Raw genomic sequence first — 15,983 nt, 5'->3', positions numbered from 1 at the left:
GCAAAGCTTCAGTTATCCGCGGCCGAACGGTGTCTAGATGTCGATCTCATCATCATCCACTGTATAGGTGTGGCGCTTCTGGAGGACCTCGTCGTCATCCACTTCGTAGGTATGCCTCTTCTGGAGGGCCTCGTCGTCATCCACCTCATAGGAATGGCGCTTCTGAAGGGCCTCATCATCATCCACTGTATAAGTGTGACGCTTCTGGAGGGCCTCGTCGTCGTCAACCTCGTAGGTGTGACGCTTCTGGAGGACCTCGTCGTCATCCACCTCATAGGAATGGCGCTTCTGAAGGGCTTCATCATCATCCACTGTATAAGTGTGACGCTTCTGGAGGGCCTCGTCGTCGTCAACCTCATAGGTGTGGCGCTTCTGGAGAGCCTCATCATCATCCACCTCGTAGGTGTGACGCTTCTGGAGGACCTCGTCGTCATCCACCTCATAGGAATGGCGCTTCTGAAGGGCCTCATCATCATCCACTGTATAAGTGTGACGCTTCTGGAGGATCTCGTCGTCATCCACTTCATAGGAGTGGCGCTTCTCGATCATGTCAGAGCGATAGACATGGTTGATCGGCTCATCGGCGCGGCGAGCCAAACCAGCGGTGGGAGCGGAGTGGACAGGGAGGATGTTCAGGCCGAGGCTGGCGAGGCCGAGCAAGGGAGTGAAACGCATTGTAGGAGATTGGGAGTGAGTGGATGCTTTTGCTGGGTGAGGCAAAGAGGGGACTCGTGGGTGAGGTGTTGTTACGTAGTGCTTCTCACGCGCTTGGGAATTTATGCGTTTGGCAATCTGAAGGAGAACAGGTAGAAGTAGGGTGAAGTGCCGACTAAAGTTGCCGACTCAAATCCTTCCTTCGTAGAGCAGATGGTGTAATCCGCTAGAGAATGAGTAGTGAAGAGATAAATTGAATACCCTCAATCCTTCTTCCTTGCCACCTTCCTCTTTGGTCATAACTGGTATCGCGCAAACCTCGTCGAACTTCATGGACTAGACACGTGGCGGGCAAGAAGACCAAAGCAAGATCCTGATGTCTATCCTATCTATCTAGATCTCTTCGTATTATTTTGTGGAGCCACAAATTGCCCTGCGTGTGTTTCCCTGCTCTTCGGGACCATCGCGACTTGCCCACCCAAGTGAGACAGCAGATAGGGCCATAGATGTGTTGAAAAATCTCTTCTCTCTGCTATCTGCCATCAACACACCACACTACCAGCACACCATGATGTTTCCCAAGTCCCTGCCCCCCCAATTCCGCGGCCCCTCCCTCGGCCTGCTCGCCGCGCTGAGCATATGCCTCGTCCTGAACCTGGGCGCCCTCTTCTTCTCCCTCCGCATCTTAACGCGCGGAACACGGGGACACAGTGCGCCATATTCCAGCCTCTCTCCTCGAAATTATGAACTAACGCACAGTAGCGTACCTCGCGGGCGACCGACCTCGCGAGCTCCCCCTAAAGGTCCGCACCATCCAAGCGGCCTTCCACGACGACCCGTCCCACTACGGGATGGAAGGAATCACGGCGACGGCTGAATGGAACGCAATCCGGCCTCCCGGCAAGGGGTTCGTTTTTCTAGGGGAGGAGCACTACGCATTTGGGGTGTCGATGTGGCACCAGATGCACTGCCTCAACCACATCCGCGCGGTGGTTGTGAACGGGGACGATGGGTCGGACCATACGGCGCACTGCTTCCATTACCTCCGGCAGGGCATTCTCTGCGCCGCCGATACAACTCTAGAGTCGGGCGGCACCAATATGAAATTGGCTAATGGGGATAAAGTCGCTACGGGCGTAGGAACGGTGCATACCTGTCGGGATTGGAGACAGGTGTATGATTGGATGGAGAGCCAGCATGAGGGGTGGACACCGGACATGTATGAAAGGATTAAGGAGTCTAGTTAGTAGTCAATATAGTACGGAGTATAGTGGACACTTATAGGTAGAATGGCTCAAAAATGCGGTCTGCGCAATCCGTGGTGGTTCTTCTTGCTTCGGTAATGGCTTGTTGTTCACGGTTCCAGGGCTCGTGTCAATCTGTCGTCTGTTGTCTTTCCAGCTGATATCTACTTCAGGAGACTTCTTCGTTGTTGGCTTCCTAGTTTGTCAGAGATGGTTGGTGGTCAAGATGCCCGGGGGAAACATCATTAGATTTGACCACAAGATCCCGGACTACTACGGGCTTTCCTGTAGCAGGCAGCCCCCTGGCACCTGCCTGTTTGGGGCACTAGATAGAGCGCCAACCCTTCGGAGATCTCCTTGCTTCATTTGACGAATACCACTTTCATACGCTTTTTCTCCCCTTTACGCTCGTTCTAGACTATTGAGACAGCACCCTACGTTTGATGTCGCCACTTCCTTCAGAAGGTGGGCTAGGGAGAGAGCCCACGTGGTGACAACAGAACCAATGGACTGAGACACACCCATTTTGACCACGCTCCACAATGAGTAAAGGGCGTCGAAGGATCAAGCGACGTGGTCTGCGAGATAGAGACAACGGCAGACTTGAGGTCTAGAGCGATAGTTAGGGCACACCGAGTCAGGTTGAAGAGCAACAGTTTGATTCCAGTACATACATCGAGAAGAACCTGAAACGACGATACATACATACGACCACCGACAGCGAGGAATTCACCCAGTAGGGATAATATGGGTCCCTAAGAAAGGCACCAGCGGAATTCCCCCGGGCCGCCGGCCCTGCCAAAATTACATCCGGTTAAATCGGATCACGGAACGATACGTGCACGCACTACTGGCCCTATCTCAAGTGTACTGTTCATGTATGATACAATACGGTTGGTTTGCCTACATAACGCTGAACTGACGATAAACAAGAAGAAAACTACCCATTCAAGAAACACAAGAGGTGACACACTGTGGATTCACCTACAGATACCTAATAGTAGGTATGGATGATGCACACCCCCACTTGATCAGATAAGATGATTTCGGAACAGCCCGTTCCCTCGGAACCCCGATCCAAGTCCGATCATTCCTCAGTGCAATGAGAGATATCATTCATGATTCGATATGCGGAGATCGTATCAGCACTCTATGTGTCAACGGACAAGAAATGGGATATACCATGGGACCAATGACAAAATCGCGCATTTAAAATGCCGCATCTCGGATAGGTAGATAGGTAGCTGCATGCTTATCACTGACGCCCCACTTTTCAGGGTCTCATCGCTTGGATTACCCAAAATGGTAAATTGACAGGAAGGATTTCGTTCACGAGCTTTGACTATTACTAGGAAAAACTATGACACATACTACAACCACGAGCTAGGTATTGGCTATCTGTGATAGAATAGGTAGTCAGGCAAAGACCCTATCTTATCAGTATTGATTCATAGGTGTTGGCCGGGACGTTCCCCGGTTGTCTGAGGCCATAGGTGGTCGGTCCCACAGACTCCCTGATCCCTGCAACATCTGCAGCCTTATCATCCCTGCAACGCCAACGCCTGCAGCCTTGCCAAGCCCTTAGAGGCTGCCTGCATCCCGTACTGTGAATAGTCTCATTTTCTACAGCCGGCATTCCTTCATAGAAGTATAATGCTTATTTTATCATTTTATGTAATCTTCTGGCTAATTAGAGCCCTGTTTTCTGCTGGCTCTGTGACGGGACTCCAAAATATTGCATCAGTCTAGTCTAGTACCCGTCACTCCTCATCTATATACTGATAACACAACGGCCAACCCTCCGTATCAAACACCATCCTCGGCGTCATAGCTACACTTAGAACGTCAAAGGGCATCTGATAATCTGCATGCGCATCAAGGTCGTAGCGTGGGTCAGTCATATTGTACGGGGTTAGGGGCACGCCGGAAAAGGCGGCGAAGTTGGATGGGTGGTGGCGCTGCCACTGTACAACTCATGTCAGTAACATTGTACTGCAGCAGACCTATGAAGCGTGAAGCTAGAATGGGGTTCAAAGGCGTACCTCACTCCACAATCGGTCAAGTTGCGCATGATGCAGCCAAAAGAGCGGGTCATTAGGCGTGAAGCTGATTGCCATGCCCTGGCAATCCTCCTCTGGCAAGACCTTCGGGCAATCTCCTGCCAAGTCACCTCCAACGAAATTGTGTACGTGATTGTGCAATAGTTCCATTGCGTGCTGGAACCTAAAAAAGTCGCCAGTGGTTTGCTCGGTCAGGTTGCGCACGAAGTCCGGGCCGAGGGTGCGGTTTTGAGGCTGCTCATGGGGGTACCAGCCAGTTATGAGCGTTAGGTTCCTCCGCAGCGAATGTCGGATCGGCCAGGCAAGCTCAAAGTTCCCAGCAGACGGGGCAAAAGCACCGGTGGTGACAGTACAGTCTGCCTCAGGGGAGGAATCACAATCCCCTGTTCCGCCCAGCCCGTACTCCGGTGAGTCCTCAAACACTGGCGAGCTGAACAGGTCTGCGTGATCGCGCGACCAGTCCCAGTATGGTGTTGGCCCACTGTACCCGCAAGTGTGACGGAGAGAGGTGTCAAATAGGTAAGTGAACCAACGGTCTGCGCTCATGTCAGTATGTGCTTGGGGAAGGCAAGGAGGGGGTAGAACACACGCCATGGTAGAAAGTAGGCATTCCTGTGCACGCTGTGCTCCACTGATGCGTGTGCATAAGAGAAATCGTCATACAAGCTTCTCTTCCCCTCAAGCACTGTCTGGTCCTTTGTCAAGGATAACCTTTCATGTCGTATGCTTGCCAAGCACTACTCAGCATAAGCAACATACGCATTACCTGCGGGGAGGAAGGAGGGCGCACCTTGACAGCTCCAACCCACTCGGCTTTCTCGCTAAATGTCAACGTCCGCCATTCTTTGCGTGTCAGCAGCTTGCTGCACTTTTGTGGTTGTTGCGCATATGAGAGGTGGGCGCTGGGGAGGACACAGAGAACACAGAGGACACAGAGGAACAACATCGAACAGCCCATGGCTAGCAATCAGCCCGGAAGGGAACAGAGAGCAGGTTGCGATAGTTTCAGCATTAAATAAAAGCCTGTGCATGATGGAAGAAAGCGCCTGGTCAGCACTAGACCCCACCGCCTTTTAGATTAAGCCCTGGATAAAAGGGCTCGCGCGTGAAGTTTCCGGTTTCTTGGAATCAGATATCTCCAGTACCACGAATTGGCCCAGTGTCTTACTGTATCATCTTCCCACAGCAAGAACCGACCCTCCTCACCCACGTCCGTTCTGAAACCACGAGCACAACAATGCGCACCTTCCTTGCTCTCCTCCTCTGCATCGTCTTCCCCCTCTACCTCGCCATCCGTGGCTCCGCCTCGTTGTCTGACATTGCAGTTCTCCTCTCCTCCCTCTCCGAGCGCGCCGAAGCACTTCACATCGCGCTCACCTCCCCGCTTGCCGCTCCTCCAGCACCAATCTTCAAAGAAGCCTTCGAAGCTTTCGCCGAGCCCGCCAAACCCGTGCGCGCAACACAAGACGGGAGAAGGAAGAGATACCCCTCCCTTCCCGATGGACTGGCGCACTGCATCAACTCCTTCGAGCAGTATCCGTTTCTCGCCGAGCAAGTGCTCCAGCGGAAGCATGCGCGGTATTCCAAGCAGACGCCCGCGCAGAAGGCGATAAGCAACAAGCTCGGCTACCCTGCACACTTCGAGCAAGCCAGGAATGGAATCAAGGTGAACGCCAGATTCTCGGAAAAGATCGCGCAGATTGCGAGGGAGGATTACCACACCGGCCCGCGAGCGCTGGAGGACATAGAAGATGCGGAGTTTGGACTTGTAAACCTGGCATTTGGTCATCTTTCGCGAGACTGGAGCACGCAGGGCGCCAAGGAAAGGCAGGCCGTGTTTCCGCCTGTTCTGGATAAGCTTGAGCAACATTTTGGCGGGAAGGGGAGAGGGAACAAGGTGCTTGTACCTGGGAGCGGTATGGGCAGGCTGGCAAGCGATATCGCTGATCTCGGTGCGTCCATCCATCTTTATTGAGTTGACGACGCGACCTCACATCGACGCAGGGTACGACGTCACGGCCAACGAGCTGGACTACGGCTCCATCCTGGCCTACCATCTGCTAACGAACCACACGAGCTCGCTGCACCAGCACACCCTGCAGCCCTTCGTGACCAAATGGACGCATCAGGCTAACCCCTCCTCGCGCTACTCCGCCCTAACGGTGCCGGACCACTGGCCAAACAAGGCCGTCAAGCTCGTCGAGGGCGACTTCTTGGAGATGTTCCCCCGGGACGGTGAGTTCGACGCCGTCGTCACGCTGTTCTTCATCGACATGTCCGAGAACGTGATTGACTTCCTGAGCAACATACATCGGCTGCTGAAGCCTGGTGGGGTGTGGATTAACCTTGGGCGTGCGTTACTGTTCCCCCATTTATACTTTCCCTGTGACTCCTGACGTGTACACAGCGCTGAAATGGGGCACCTACACTGCTCTCCAGCTCTCTGCGGAGGAAGTGCTCCAGCTGGCAGATCTGCTCGGGTTCGATGTGGACCATACGTCAAGGAAGAACATCGACAGTCTGTATGCCGAGCAGCCGGAGACGTTGTTGAAGTTCACTTATGGTGAGTGCCTGCCGTTTTCTTGGAAGGTGTGAGAACGGTTGCTGATGGGACGCGCAGTTACGCAGTTCTGGTCTGCAACGAAGAGGGAGTGAAATGGGGGTTGTGTAGTCTTTGCTTCCAGGCTTTGCCTTCGTTACTAGATCTTACTCGAACGAGGCAATGGCTTTTTGGATGTGGGCGTTGGTTGTTTTGGACATGAAATCGCGGAAGACGTCTTCAAAGCTTGGTGCCGCGTCTAGACGTGAGATCAAGGCCCCTTGACTGCTGTCAACGCTGGGAGCTATTCTCTGGAAGTTGTGTAGTTTCTTTCATACCTCTGACCATGGCCTGTGTCACCTAGATTGCAATGAATTGCATTTGCATAGCAACTGAGCCAGGAACCGTAACCTGTTGCTGACACGAAGCGAATGAAGTCGACGAAAGAAAGTGCCAAGTCCCGATTACTGTGGATATGGGCCAGGGCAACAAGTAGCTGCACGCAACTGCACGAGGCGAGGGAGGTGACTGCCAGACGAGAAGTGTCTCAGGGATCGGCCTTGGGCTTGCCATCTTCGTCAATGAGTGGTAGATATCGGTAAATCTCATGGCGATATCGAGAGATTCACGAGTCCGAAGATGATCGTCTGGTTTTCACATTAAAACGAGATCGAGAACTTGTCTCGAGTTATCATTTAGATTTCCACCGAGATTCAACGATTCGCGAAACCAGAAGGGAGAATGCGGGGGTGGAAGACTATTTCACGCTCGTCCTTCATTGTGGCTTTGAGCGCCACATCGTTTTGGTCCGGGGTAAATTGGATGTCGCGAGCATGGATTTCGGAGAATCTGGAACGTGCTGTCCAGATAGCCGATAGAAAGTCGGAGATCTATCTACCAAGCAGCTCCTGGAGAATGTCAAAGATGACTATCAGGGTCAATTGAAAGAGGATGCGGAAACATCATCTAGCTTACAACTCCTCAGTCGATGATGTAGAGATTCCCGTGGACACTTGAATAACTCTGGGTCTCCGCAGTCTCATAAGCATATTCGAAAAGGCCTCCGGGTCATTATTTACCAATGTGCCATACTATGGCACATTAGAAATAGTCAATGGCCTGTATACGTTCTCGGTCCAGCTCCTGGCATTTTCCAGGTTGGTCTTCAAGCTATCGAGATTGGTTTTCAGTTTATTGAATCACCCTGCGCACAACCTTATCATATTAAACCAACGGATCCCAAGCGATAGTCACATATCAGAAAGCGTTTCCAGAGCGTCATGAATTCTTGTGGTTGTCGAACTGATAGTCGTGATGGAGCTGGTCAAGCACTCGGGGTGTTCTAACGTAGTTTATCCAGGAGGTATATGAGTGAGTGTGGAAGTTGACATGGGAAGGAGCGGGGGAGGTGACTTACGTATAAAAGTTCTATGAGTCCTTACTACCTACCATCGAGATCACATCATCATTCATGATTGTCTCTCAATCCAACCACTCCACAGACAATCCCCCTGAAAAACGAAAGAATTATAGTCGTGCCCTCTGCTTCCCTCTCTTGCCACTTGACCTTCATGTGGTCGGTCAACCAGTCCGATAAGCATAGACAAGACCCATCATAAGGAATCATTCACACCAAGCATTTTGCATTCATCAGTTATCCAAACCAATTGCACAGAAGGGAGTTGACTGCGTGAAGAAATTTAGTTAGCACCAACGGAAGACCTGGACTCTGTCTACCTATTTTGGGCCTATCCCCCATCCTAAGGATATAATGTATCCTAGTACTTGACTCAGCATAATTACCAACTCTTGAAAACCCAGCTGAACCAAGATAGAAAGAGACAAGAGCAACAAATATGCCATAGAAATAGCTAGTAATATACACACAAGTTTACATACATAAACGAGCAGACAAAGAGAGATAAAAAAAGACTCCCCAGGTCAATCATCTAACACCAATTCAGTCACACCATCCTCAATCAAGAAGACTAGCATATAGCCAAACTACTTAGCCTCCGCATTCCTAGCCATCCTCTCAGAGATCAATCTCTGAATCCGTCCCACATGCTCACGCTCGCGCTCGGCTTCCTCCCCACCATTCTCCAACCTCTTAGCCTGGCGTCTCTGCCACTTGGCAGTCCTCTTAGCCGCACGCTCCGCATCCCTCTCCTCGCGAGTCATAACAGGCGGTCTCTCCTCAATCGGCGTTCCAAAAGGCGCAATGATGCGCTCCACGACGTGACGCACATTCCCAGTCTTGGGGTGTCCGTTCGAAAACTCAATGACATCGCCCTCGCGCAGCGAGTCCCGGGGATCCGACACCAAGTAGGTCGTTGTCTTGGGGTAGAACTTCTGGATGTGCTTGTCGTAGGTGGTGTGGCGGAGGCTGACGCGGACGGTGCGGCTCATGCGGCCGACGGAGACGACGGTGCCGCTCTTAATTTTGTAGGGGTAGGTACGGATGGAGGGGATGACGGTGGTGTCGACAGACGTCGAGGACTGGGTGTCTTCTTGCTGTGGGATGGGCTCGTTGAGTCGGGGGATGGTCGTTGAGATAGAGCGCTGGTATAGAGAGGGGGTGATTGCGGAGGGAGTGGTAAAACGGATCAGGGAGGAGCGGATGGGCTGCATGGCCCGGAAGATGTTGGTAGGGCGCATTTTGATGGTGTGTGTGAGGACTTGGATTCTCTTGTCGTAGTGGTGTTGGAGCTGGAGCACGGCCGGTTCAATGGGCTTGGACGGGGAGGTTTGTGGACGTCGCGGTGCTGCCGGACACGGGAAGTGACGCGGATTGTCGACCTAAAGGATGTTGTGGAAGGAGGAAAATGTCTATCCGCTCAGAGGATAACAATTAAGTAGCGATTGCCCCGGTCGACCACAATGGGAGTTGCTTGCAAGGCTACTTTCCAGGCCGGAGGAGCATCGCGCCCGCGGACGAGTGAAATCTCGGGCGTGTTTGCATGGTTTGCACCCATTCTCCACGCAGCCTGTTGAACCCTGTCTTGGTACAATTCTTTGATGAATGCAACTCTGAAATAGATATATCAAATGTGTGATTTCAGAAGATAGACATCGACTTAGCCGATGCTTCGAACCCTTGCAAAGCACCGACACCCCCAGCACCACGAAGAGTAGAGAGGCCCACGGCCAAGAAGATCTAGATAATGCTCCCATATACACATAAAACCAGACGCCTTATGCCTCACGCCCAATCACACCATTGAACTTGAGGTCTGGACTCAGTGATCACTCTTGTAAGATTCCATACGAAAAACCGAAATGTAAATTGGTTGAGAAAAAAAAGGCCCATACTTCGCCACGCCTGTGCTCGTATACCAGTAAAACAGACGTCTAAGTCATTCATTCACGCATTCCCATTTTGAATTGATCATTGCAGCGCCACCAAGCTCACTGCGTCACCTCTTCCTCTGCTGGAGTTTCCACACCATTTGCATGTTCCCCATTTTCAGAATTGGAGCTGAAAGACGCCTTTTTGGCATGGAACTTCTCCGCTGAACGCTCCGAGATGCGAGTTAGTTCCGTCACAAAGGACTGCCCCCAGAATGCACTAGACGAGATAGTCAGTTCCAATGTTCTCGCATTTCCAGACAAGATCGCACCTTGTATATTTGTTGACGTATTTATCCAGCTTGGAAAAGTTGAGAGCCCTCTGCTCGTCGCTCATGGTCACAGCTTCCTGATAGGCCCCTGCCAGCTCTTCGGTATTCCAGGGGTTGATGATGATACTGCCGTTAAGGCTCTGAGCAGCACCGGCGAACTCCGAGAGCACCAAGACACCATTGCGCTTCTTCTGAGTGGCGATGTACTCATAGGCAACAAGGTTCATTCCATCGCGGGTCGACGAAACGATGCAGGCGTCGGAAACCGCGTACAGAGCAATCAGCTCGTCGAAATTGACCGACTTGTGTAGGAAATGGATTGGCATGAATTCAACAGTGCCTGATCATCAATCAGCGATAGTGTACCGCCCACCCGAGGCGCGAAACCTACCAAATTTGCCATTTATCCGGCCCACCAGTTCATTCACAACAGCCCTCAGGTTCTGATACTCTTCCACATCTTGCCGGCTCGGAACTGCAACCTGAACCAGGACAACCTTGCCAACCCACTCCGGATGATCACTGAGGAACACCTCGAGGGCATGCAGTTTCTGAGGAACTCCCTTGATGTAATCAAGACGATCAACCCCCACCATCAATTTCACACCCTGGAATTTCTGCTCCAGCATCGCAATCCGTTTCTGGACCTTTTCCTTCTTCAAACCCTCTTCGAACTTCTCCGGATCAATACCGATCGGGAAGGCGCCGCAGGCAATGATTTTTCCTTGGAATTCGATACCATTTGGAGTGGTTGTCAAGCCCCTGCAGGTCCATAATGTTAGTATTTACAGAGCCACCGGTAGGGGAAAAGTAGGTTCGTTCAAGACATACAACAGTCGCGAACAAGCACTTAGGAAGTGCCTGGTGTAGTCGTAGGTATGGAATCCGATCAGGTCGCAATGAAGGACACCGAGCAACAGCTCGTTCCGCACCGGAAGGATTCTGTAGATCTCGCTGCTAGGAAAGGGAGTGTGGAGGAAGAAACCAATTTTCACATTTTCCTTACTGTTGCCGATCTCCTCTCGCAGCATCTCGGGAAGGAGCATCAAGTGATAATCATGAACCCAGATCAAGTCACCGTCTTTCACCTCCTTTGCCACGGCTTTGGCGAACAGGCGGTTGGCATCTTTGTATGCCTCCCAGGCGGACTCATCAAAAGTGATCTCACCGGGGTGGTAATGGAAGAGAGGCCAAAGAATAGAATCTGGACAAGGCGGCATCTGTTAGCAAGCAAGCACTTTGGCAACTAGAGCTGGGAGTCTCGTCTCGTCTCGTCAACATGGAAGGGGATCGGAATTACTAACTGGAGAAACCATTGTAGTGACGATCGGCCAGCTCATCGTCGATGAAGACAGGCACCGCATTGTACTCTTGCTTCAAGCGCTGTTTCACGACAGGAATCTCCGCCTCCGGGACCTCCAAGCCGGGCCAGCCGTACCATTGGAAGGTCGTGGATTTCGACAGACCGCTCAGGCCACTGACCAGGCCGCCGGAGGACATGGAAAAGTCATAACGGCCATCATCCGACCGCTTGATTGTAATTGGCAGCCGATTGGAAACGAGAAGCAACCGGGCCTCATTCTGAGTGGGGTTTTCCAGAGAAGGCATGCTGACAGTTGTCGGGGATGTATGTGCAAATGGGGTTAGACTGATCTGAACCGGCCCAAAGGATGAGAGATGAGATTATTATCAAAGATCAAGGGCACCAAGACAAGATGAGTCCGGGGCGGGGCACTGGAGTAAGCTGCAGGGTGCTATCAGATTATGATTATTTAATTTTAGTGAGCAACGACTGAAAGAGAAAATAAAAGGGCAATTGCCGTTTGGAACAACAGTTCAAGAATTGAATGAAAATCAGTGAACCCAGGCACCAGGCAAGGCAGCTGAGGCACGGTGAAAGAGGAGGGGGGATCGCCTGTGGGTTAAAAGGGAAAAAAAAAAAAAAAAAGCACGGATGGCAATATTCTCTAGTGCTCTGCAAGTCAGAGCTCAAGCTGGTAAATAGGTAGGTACTGGTGCTAGGTAGAGAAAGATGTCCCAAGGCGGCGGCGGGGAAGAATCGAAGGAGTGACCTCACTTGAGGGCCCGGTGCGCGGACCAACTGACCCAGGTTTGGGCACAAGAAGAACCAAGAGCAAGCAGTAGTGCCGGAGTCCACCTAGAGCTCCTCACTAGCAAGTTCATCGACAGGAGAAGCAGGCCAGAGAGCAGAGAGCAGACAGGGTCTGGGGTGGGTGGGTGGTGAAGAAGGCAAAGATTCACACTCTGGCAGGCAGCCGAAACTGCTGGTGATGCTTCTTTCACAGAGAGCCGTTGTTGCTTCTCCGCAGGAAGGAGACGGGGAGGATGAAGGGCCGTTGAAGGGAAGGGAAGGCGTTGGTCGGGAGCAGAATAGTTCCGGGGCGGGCGATGAAGTCACGGAGAGTGTCAATGCAATGACTTGCACCGCCGGTCGCGATGAATGCGGGAGCCCTTCCAGCCACTCACAACCCCTCCCCGTACCCCCCCGCCGGTTGATGATGCCCACACTCGCCATGGTTTGGCATCCTCCCTCCGTCCCTCCTCCACCCACGCCAACTGGGTACCTACGTCGATTCGTTTCAGGACCAGGATGCTTGTGCCACCCTTCCACTCCTCGCACATCAACTGATTCGTTTGCCCAGCCTATGGCCTGATGACGGATTGACGGCGTAATAATGTCACCCTTCCATACCCCTCGCGGCTGTTATAGATTCCGTCCTGACTCAGTTGGTCCAACATGCCCGGTGGCGTCGAAGCAGTCATCTGCATGGCAAAGTTGATCTCTCCAAGAATAAACACGAGCGTGCACCCACCCTCCATCCATCCATTCCATTTCAGCCTGTTTCCTTGTTGCTGCCCGAATTACCCCGCCGATATCGAAGGGTCTGGACTCCGTGTCAAAGCAGTGATCTATCATGGCTGCCGAGCGAACCTCTGCATGTGTGATTAGTTCCCTATAGTACTACCAAGGCCACGGCAATTAAAGGACGGATCCCAGATTCCGGAGCTGATTGGTTTATGAGAGCACATCTCGGGCATGTGCTCCCATCTCTGGAACCTACTGGACATGTCCATGGGGTACTAATGACGATCTACGAGACTACGACACCTCTTAGTGCTTCTGATAGATGATCCTTCCAGCTAGGACGCTAAAAGGCCTTGTCCGTCTCATCCCATATCTGGAATTATGATCCGGATCCTTTTAGGGCTTTTACTGCAGTTCCGCCATACCCTGCGTTATTGCAGATCCAGGCAACTGGACTCTATAATCTTACTAAGAAAACAAAAAGCTAGAGACAGGAACAAAGACGACTAGATCACATGATAGGACAGAAACCTTCGGCCTACGGAGTACGGGCGTTCCTATCCTATGATTCTCATCCTCATCTGCAAAACGAAATATCAGCTCCCAGCCTAAATAGAAGACAGGCCGGACAAGCTGTTCTATCCAGGACTTGAAAGTAATCTGCCGGATTTAAGACTGGACTAACTAGACGCTATGACGAAATAATACTGTAATCTATATCGAGCCTGTGTGTGTCTTAGATCATCGCCTTTGGTATTGAAAGACACTATGATTCATCCTGACACTTGACTATGTATGCTTTTGTTAGAACCACTGGATCATGTATGGGTTGAAAGATTTGTATGGATGAGCGAGATGGGATCGGAAGGTCCGAACCACAGATGGCTTGGGGTGTTTTACTTTGGAAGGATGGCTGTTAAGGAGCGGGAAGTAGAAAGAAGAGCGGAAGGACGCGAAATTGAAAGTATTCAATTGAATAATCATTGCCATGTGAATGTATTGCATGGAAATCACTGGATAGGCCATTCATTATACAGCCCAAGTGTCTTACCTCGTTGGAGAATCAATCCGCCCTGGATACCCCAGTGTCAAAGCCGGAATAACACAATATTCATTTGTCTATGACTATAACCTTGTTTTACCTTCCCCACCGGGCTTAAAAACAGACAGTTCAATCTCGTAGTAGGTTATAGCCCCTTAAAGCGCAGACCGTTCACTCTCCAAGTCCATTTCCCACCCCCATCTTTGCTTACCCGGCCTTCGTCCTCCAGCTTATTCAACACGAGCTGCACTCCATGGGATGCAGGCAGATGAAGGCTTTCCGGCACATCCTTATATATCACCTTAACCAGCTCCAGTGGTGTCCAGGACAGTTTGCGCTCCGGGGATGATTCATCATCAGCGACATCGAGATGATTGTATCGGAGAACCCGAATTACCTCATCCTCTCGCTGTTGTCGGTGCTTGATATACTCCGTGATTTTTGCCGTCGCGTTCTCAATCACAGCCCCATGACCGGGATACCCACGGCCCGAGACGCGGTGCTGCATTCTCTGCAGGCTGAACAGATAGGTTTTCAAATCCTCAAAGACACTTGTGCCGTGACCCAAAACATCTAACAAGATTGGATTAGCCATCGGGCATAAAGTGAAACTATCCAGACTAGCTTACTATCGCCCGTAAAGACGGCATCTTCTTCCTCCAGAACAAACATCATATGGTCGACAGTATGCCCCGGGGTATGGTACGCTCTTAGCGTTGCTCCCTCAACACTGAATATCTGACCATCTTCAATGCTCTCTTGCCCTAGGTCTGGATCATTCTTGTAGATGATCGCCTCCGGGCAAAGCTCCAGGAGGTCAGGGACACCCTTAACGTGGTCTGGATGCCAATGCGTAAGAAGCGCCTGGTGCACAGTTGCGTTCTCTTCGGCCAAGTGTGACTTGAGCCGGGCTGCCCAGGAGGGTTCCCCCTGACCGGAGTCAATGAGGATGCGTTGACGTCCTCGGCCGATCAAATACGTATTCGTCCCTACGATGTATTAGAGGGAGAGCAATGCGTTTGGGCCGCTGCAGGGGGGTGTGAGTACACACCTTGTAGTGTGAACTAAAAGAAAGAAGCCTTGATTCAGATTATGATCATAGTTTTGTGTCCGTTTCTCAAAATTGGCTCACCTTGCCGGGGTTTCCTCCCAATATCCGTACGACCGAAGCACTTAGCCTCTCCACCTCCGCCAGGGAAACGAGCTGCGTAGCCATGCCTTGGAGGATATAGACAGCGTATCAATGAAATAAATCTGCAGCTGACACGCTTCAGATAGTGTCGGCTAGTTTGTACTGCGCCGGATACCTTGAATAAGCAAGCGCACTTTGCTGCGTGGTGAAGGGAAAGCAAGGGATACAGAACTATTCATAATATAGATAGCACACACAAACTCACCGGAATGTTATTACGCTGTGGATGGGACACAGGTAGGGTCTGAATGAAATATACTATGAGCCGGCGTATATCACAACGTGCGGTGAATCACTGAATACTCTAGGACAGCGATCAAAGCTGCAGCAGTCGGTCACGTGAAGAAAGAGGATCAGACAATTGGTGTTTTTACAATCCAGAGAGAGACTTCAGAATGAAGCAGACATGCGACTACTGCAACCCTCGTGATCATGGATCGGTTATATAAGAAGGCGCACGTTCCGAGGCGGGGTGCACAGCCGTTTTGGCCTCGGTAGAGCAAGAGGTCCTTATGTCAGCACACTTGGAGGTCACCCTTAAGAGTAGCATGACCGGCCAAAGGCAACATCTACAAGGCCAATTACGCCATTGCCGCAAGTAGCAGCTCGGTCAGTCCTGAGTGGGGAGACTTGACTATAGGATAAACCCAGATTGGAACAGAAGGAAATGTGGTATGCATGCGATCCCTAACATACACAGTGTATGATATAAAACAAAACCAAGATATATCCATGTAGTCCACCGGAAATCACAGGGGTACAAAAGAAAACAAGCCCAGGCGGCAACAGAAACAATTCGTTAGAT

General features: G+C 51.4%; 8 protein-coding genes across 8 annotated transcripts; 2 read left to right on the top strand and 6 right to left on the bottom strand.

Annotated features, from left to right (window-relative positions):
* Nucleotides 1-33: 33 nt before the first annotated feature.
* On the bottom strand, nucleotides 34-675 carry BO94DRAFT_542750 (uncharacterized protein; the record flags this gene model as incomplete). The annotated part of the gene is made up of 1 exon (XM_025613105.1): nucleotides 34-675. One exon carries the CDS (start codon nucleotides 673-675, stop codon nucleotides 34-36), a length of 642 nt encoding a protein of 213 aa, XP_025471217.1.
* Nucleotides 676-1,225: 550 nt separating this feature from the next.
* BO94DRAFT_457423 (uncharacterized protein) lies at nucleotides 1,226-1,901 on the top strand (the record flags this gene model as incomplete). The annotated part of the gene is made up of 2 exons (XM_025607743.1): nucleotides 1,226-1,364; nucleotides 1,417-1,901. The coding sequence occupies 2 exons, from the start codon at nucleotides 1,226-1,228 to the stop codon at nucleotides 1,899-1,901; spliced, it is 624 nt and encodes a 207-aa protein (XP_025471216.1).
* Nucleotides 1,902-3,658: 1,757 nt separating this feature from the next.
* On the bottom strand, nucleotides 3,659-4,904 carry BO94DRAFT_457074 (tyrosinase family protein; the record flags this gene model as incomplete). Its single annotated transcript, XM_025607725.1, has 4 exons — nucleotides 3,659-3,862; nucleotides 3,941-4,494; nucleotides 4,548-4,695; nucleotides 4,749-4,904. 4 exons carry the CDS (start codon nucleotides 4,902-4,904, stop codon nucleotides 3,659-3,661), a joined length of 1,062 nt encoding a protein of 353 aa, XP_025471215.1.
* On the top strand, nucleotides 4,886-6,944 carry BO94DRAFT_609713 (methyltransferase-like protein). Its single transcript, XM_025616586.1, has 4 exons — nucleotides 4,886-5,874; nucleotides 5,963-6,310; nucleotides 6,366-6,521; nucleotides 6,579-6,944. The coding sequence occupies exons 1-4, from the start codon at nucleotides 5,196-5,198 to the stop codon at nucleotides 6,611-6,613; spliced, it is 1,218 nt and encodes a 405-aa protein (XP_025471214.1). The 5' UTR covers nucleotides 4,886-5,195; the 3' UTR covers nucleotides 6,614-6,944.
* A 1,435-nt stretch (nucleotides 6,945-8,379) lies between these two features.
* On the bottom strand, nucleotides 8,380-9,241 carry BO94DRAFT_275537 (nucleic acid-binding protein). Its single transcript, XM_025606591.1, has one exon. The coding sequence runs from the start codon at nucleotides 9,153-9,155 to the stop codon at nucleotides 8,502-8,504; it is 654 nt and encodes a 217-aa protein (XP_025471213.1). The 5' UTR covers nucleotides 9,156-9,241; the 3' UTR covers nucleotides 8,380-8,501.
* On the bottom strand, nucleotides 9,189-9,847 carry BO94DRAFT_275352 (uncharacterized protein). Its single transcript, XM_025606589.1, has one exon. It carries the CDS (start codon nucleotides 9,669-9,671, stop codon nucleotides 9,327-9,329), a length of 345 nt encoding a protein of 114 aa, XP_025471212.1. The 5' UTR covers nucleotides 9,672-9,847; the 3' UTR covers nucleotides 9,189-9,326.
* BO94DRAFT_275203 (glycosyltransferase family 20 protein) lies at nucleotides 9,789-12,066 on the bottom strand. Its single transcript, XM_025606588.1, has 5 exons — nucleotides 11,422-12,066; nucleotides 10,949-11,321; nucleotides 10,509-10,879; nucleotides 10,118-10,457; nucleotides 9,789-10,065 (listed from the first exon to the last, which is right to left on the bottom strand). The coding sequence occupies exons 1-5, from the start codon at nucleotides 11,723-11,725 to the stop codon at nucleotides 9,906-9,908; spliced, it is 1,548 nt and encodes a 515-aa protein (XP_025471211.1). The 5' UTR covers nucleotides 11,726-12,066; the 3' UTR covers nucleotides 9,789-9,905.
* A 1,995-nt stretch (nucleotides 12,067-14,061) lies between these two features.
* Nucleotides 14,062-15,611, bottom strand: BO94DRAFT_531425 (putative metallo-beta-lactamase domain protein). Its single transcript, XM_025610896.1, has 5 exons — nucleotides 15,384-15,611; nucleotides 15,119-15,280; nucleotides 15,038-15,050; nucleotides 14,616-14,975; nucleotides 14,062-14,559 (listed from the first exon to the last, which is right to left on the bottom strand). The coding sequence occupies exons 2-5, from the start codon at nucleotides 15,200-15,202 to the stop codon at nucleotides 14,132-14,134; spliced, it is 885 nt and encodes a 294-aa protein (XP_025471210.1). The 5' UTR covers nucleotides 15,203-15,280; nucleotides 15,384-15,611; the 3' UTR covers nucleotides 14,062-14,131.
* Between the last annotated feature and the right edge of the window lie 372 nt (nucleotides 15,612-15,983).

Source organism: Aspergillus sclerotioniger, assembly GCF_003184525.1.
Source record: "Aspergillus sclerotioniger CBS 115572 chromosome Unknown BO94scaffold_4, whole genome shotgun sequence".
Classification (NCBI taxonomy): domain Eukaryota; kingdom Fungi; phylum Ascomycota; class Eurotiomycetes; order Eurotiales; family Aspergillaceae; genus Aspergillus; species Aspergillus sclerotioniger.
Note: the sequence above shows the minus strand (reverse complement) of the source record. Positions and strands in the feature narration are given on the sequence as shown.

What these genes read in the sequence shown, in the direction of transcription:
- BO94DRAFT_609713 (XM_025616586.1), top strand. Translation starts at nt 5,196, where the DNA reads ATGCGCACCTTCCTTGCTCTCCTCCTCTGCATCGTCTTCCCCCTCTAC. An exon ending in GGTGCTTGTACCTGGGAGCG is followed by an intron (nt 5,875 to 5,962) that starts GTATGGGCAGGC and finishes ACATCGACGCAG; the next exon opens with GGTACGACGTCACGGCCAAC. An exon ending in GTTGTTGAAGTTCACTTATG is followed by an intron (nt 6,522 to 6,578) that starts GTGAGTGCCTGC and finishes TGGGACGCGCAG; the next exon opens with TTACGCAGTTCTGGTCTGCA.
- BO94DRAFT_275352 (XM_025606589.1), bottom strand. Translation starts at nt 9,671, where the DNA reads ATGGGAGCATTATCTAGATCTTCTTGGCCGTGGGCCTCTCTACTCTTC.
- BO94DRAFT_275537 (XM_025606591.1), bottom strand. Translation starts at nt 9,155, where the DNA reads ATGCGCCCTACCAACATCTTCCGGGCCATGCAGCCCATCCGCTCCTCC.
- BO94DRAFT_275203 (XM_025606588.1), bottom strand. Translation starts at nt 11,725, where the DNA reads ATGCCTTCTCTGGAAAACCCCACTCAGAATGAGGCCCGGTTGCTTCTC. An exon ending in AGTGCTTGTTCGCGACTGTT is followed by an intron (nt 10,880 to 10,948) that starts GTATGTCTTGAA and finishes ATGGACCTGCAG; the next exon opens with GGGCTTGACAACCACTCCAA. An exon ending in CCGGATAAATGGCAAATTTG is followed by an intron (nt 10,458 to 10,508) that starts GTAGGTTTCGCG and finishes ATTGATGATCAG; the next exon opens with GCACTGTTGAATTCATGCCA.
- BO94DRAFT_531425 (XM_025610896.1), bottom strand. Translation starts at nt 15,202, where the DNA reads ATGGCTACGCAGCTCGTTTCCCTGGCGGAGGTGGAGAGGCTAAGTGCT. An exon ending in TGCCGTCTTTACGGGCGATA is followed by an intron (nt 14,560 to 14,615) that starts GTAAGCTAGTCT and finishes CAATCTTGTTAG; the next exon opens with ATGTTTTGGGTCACGGCACA.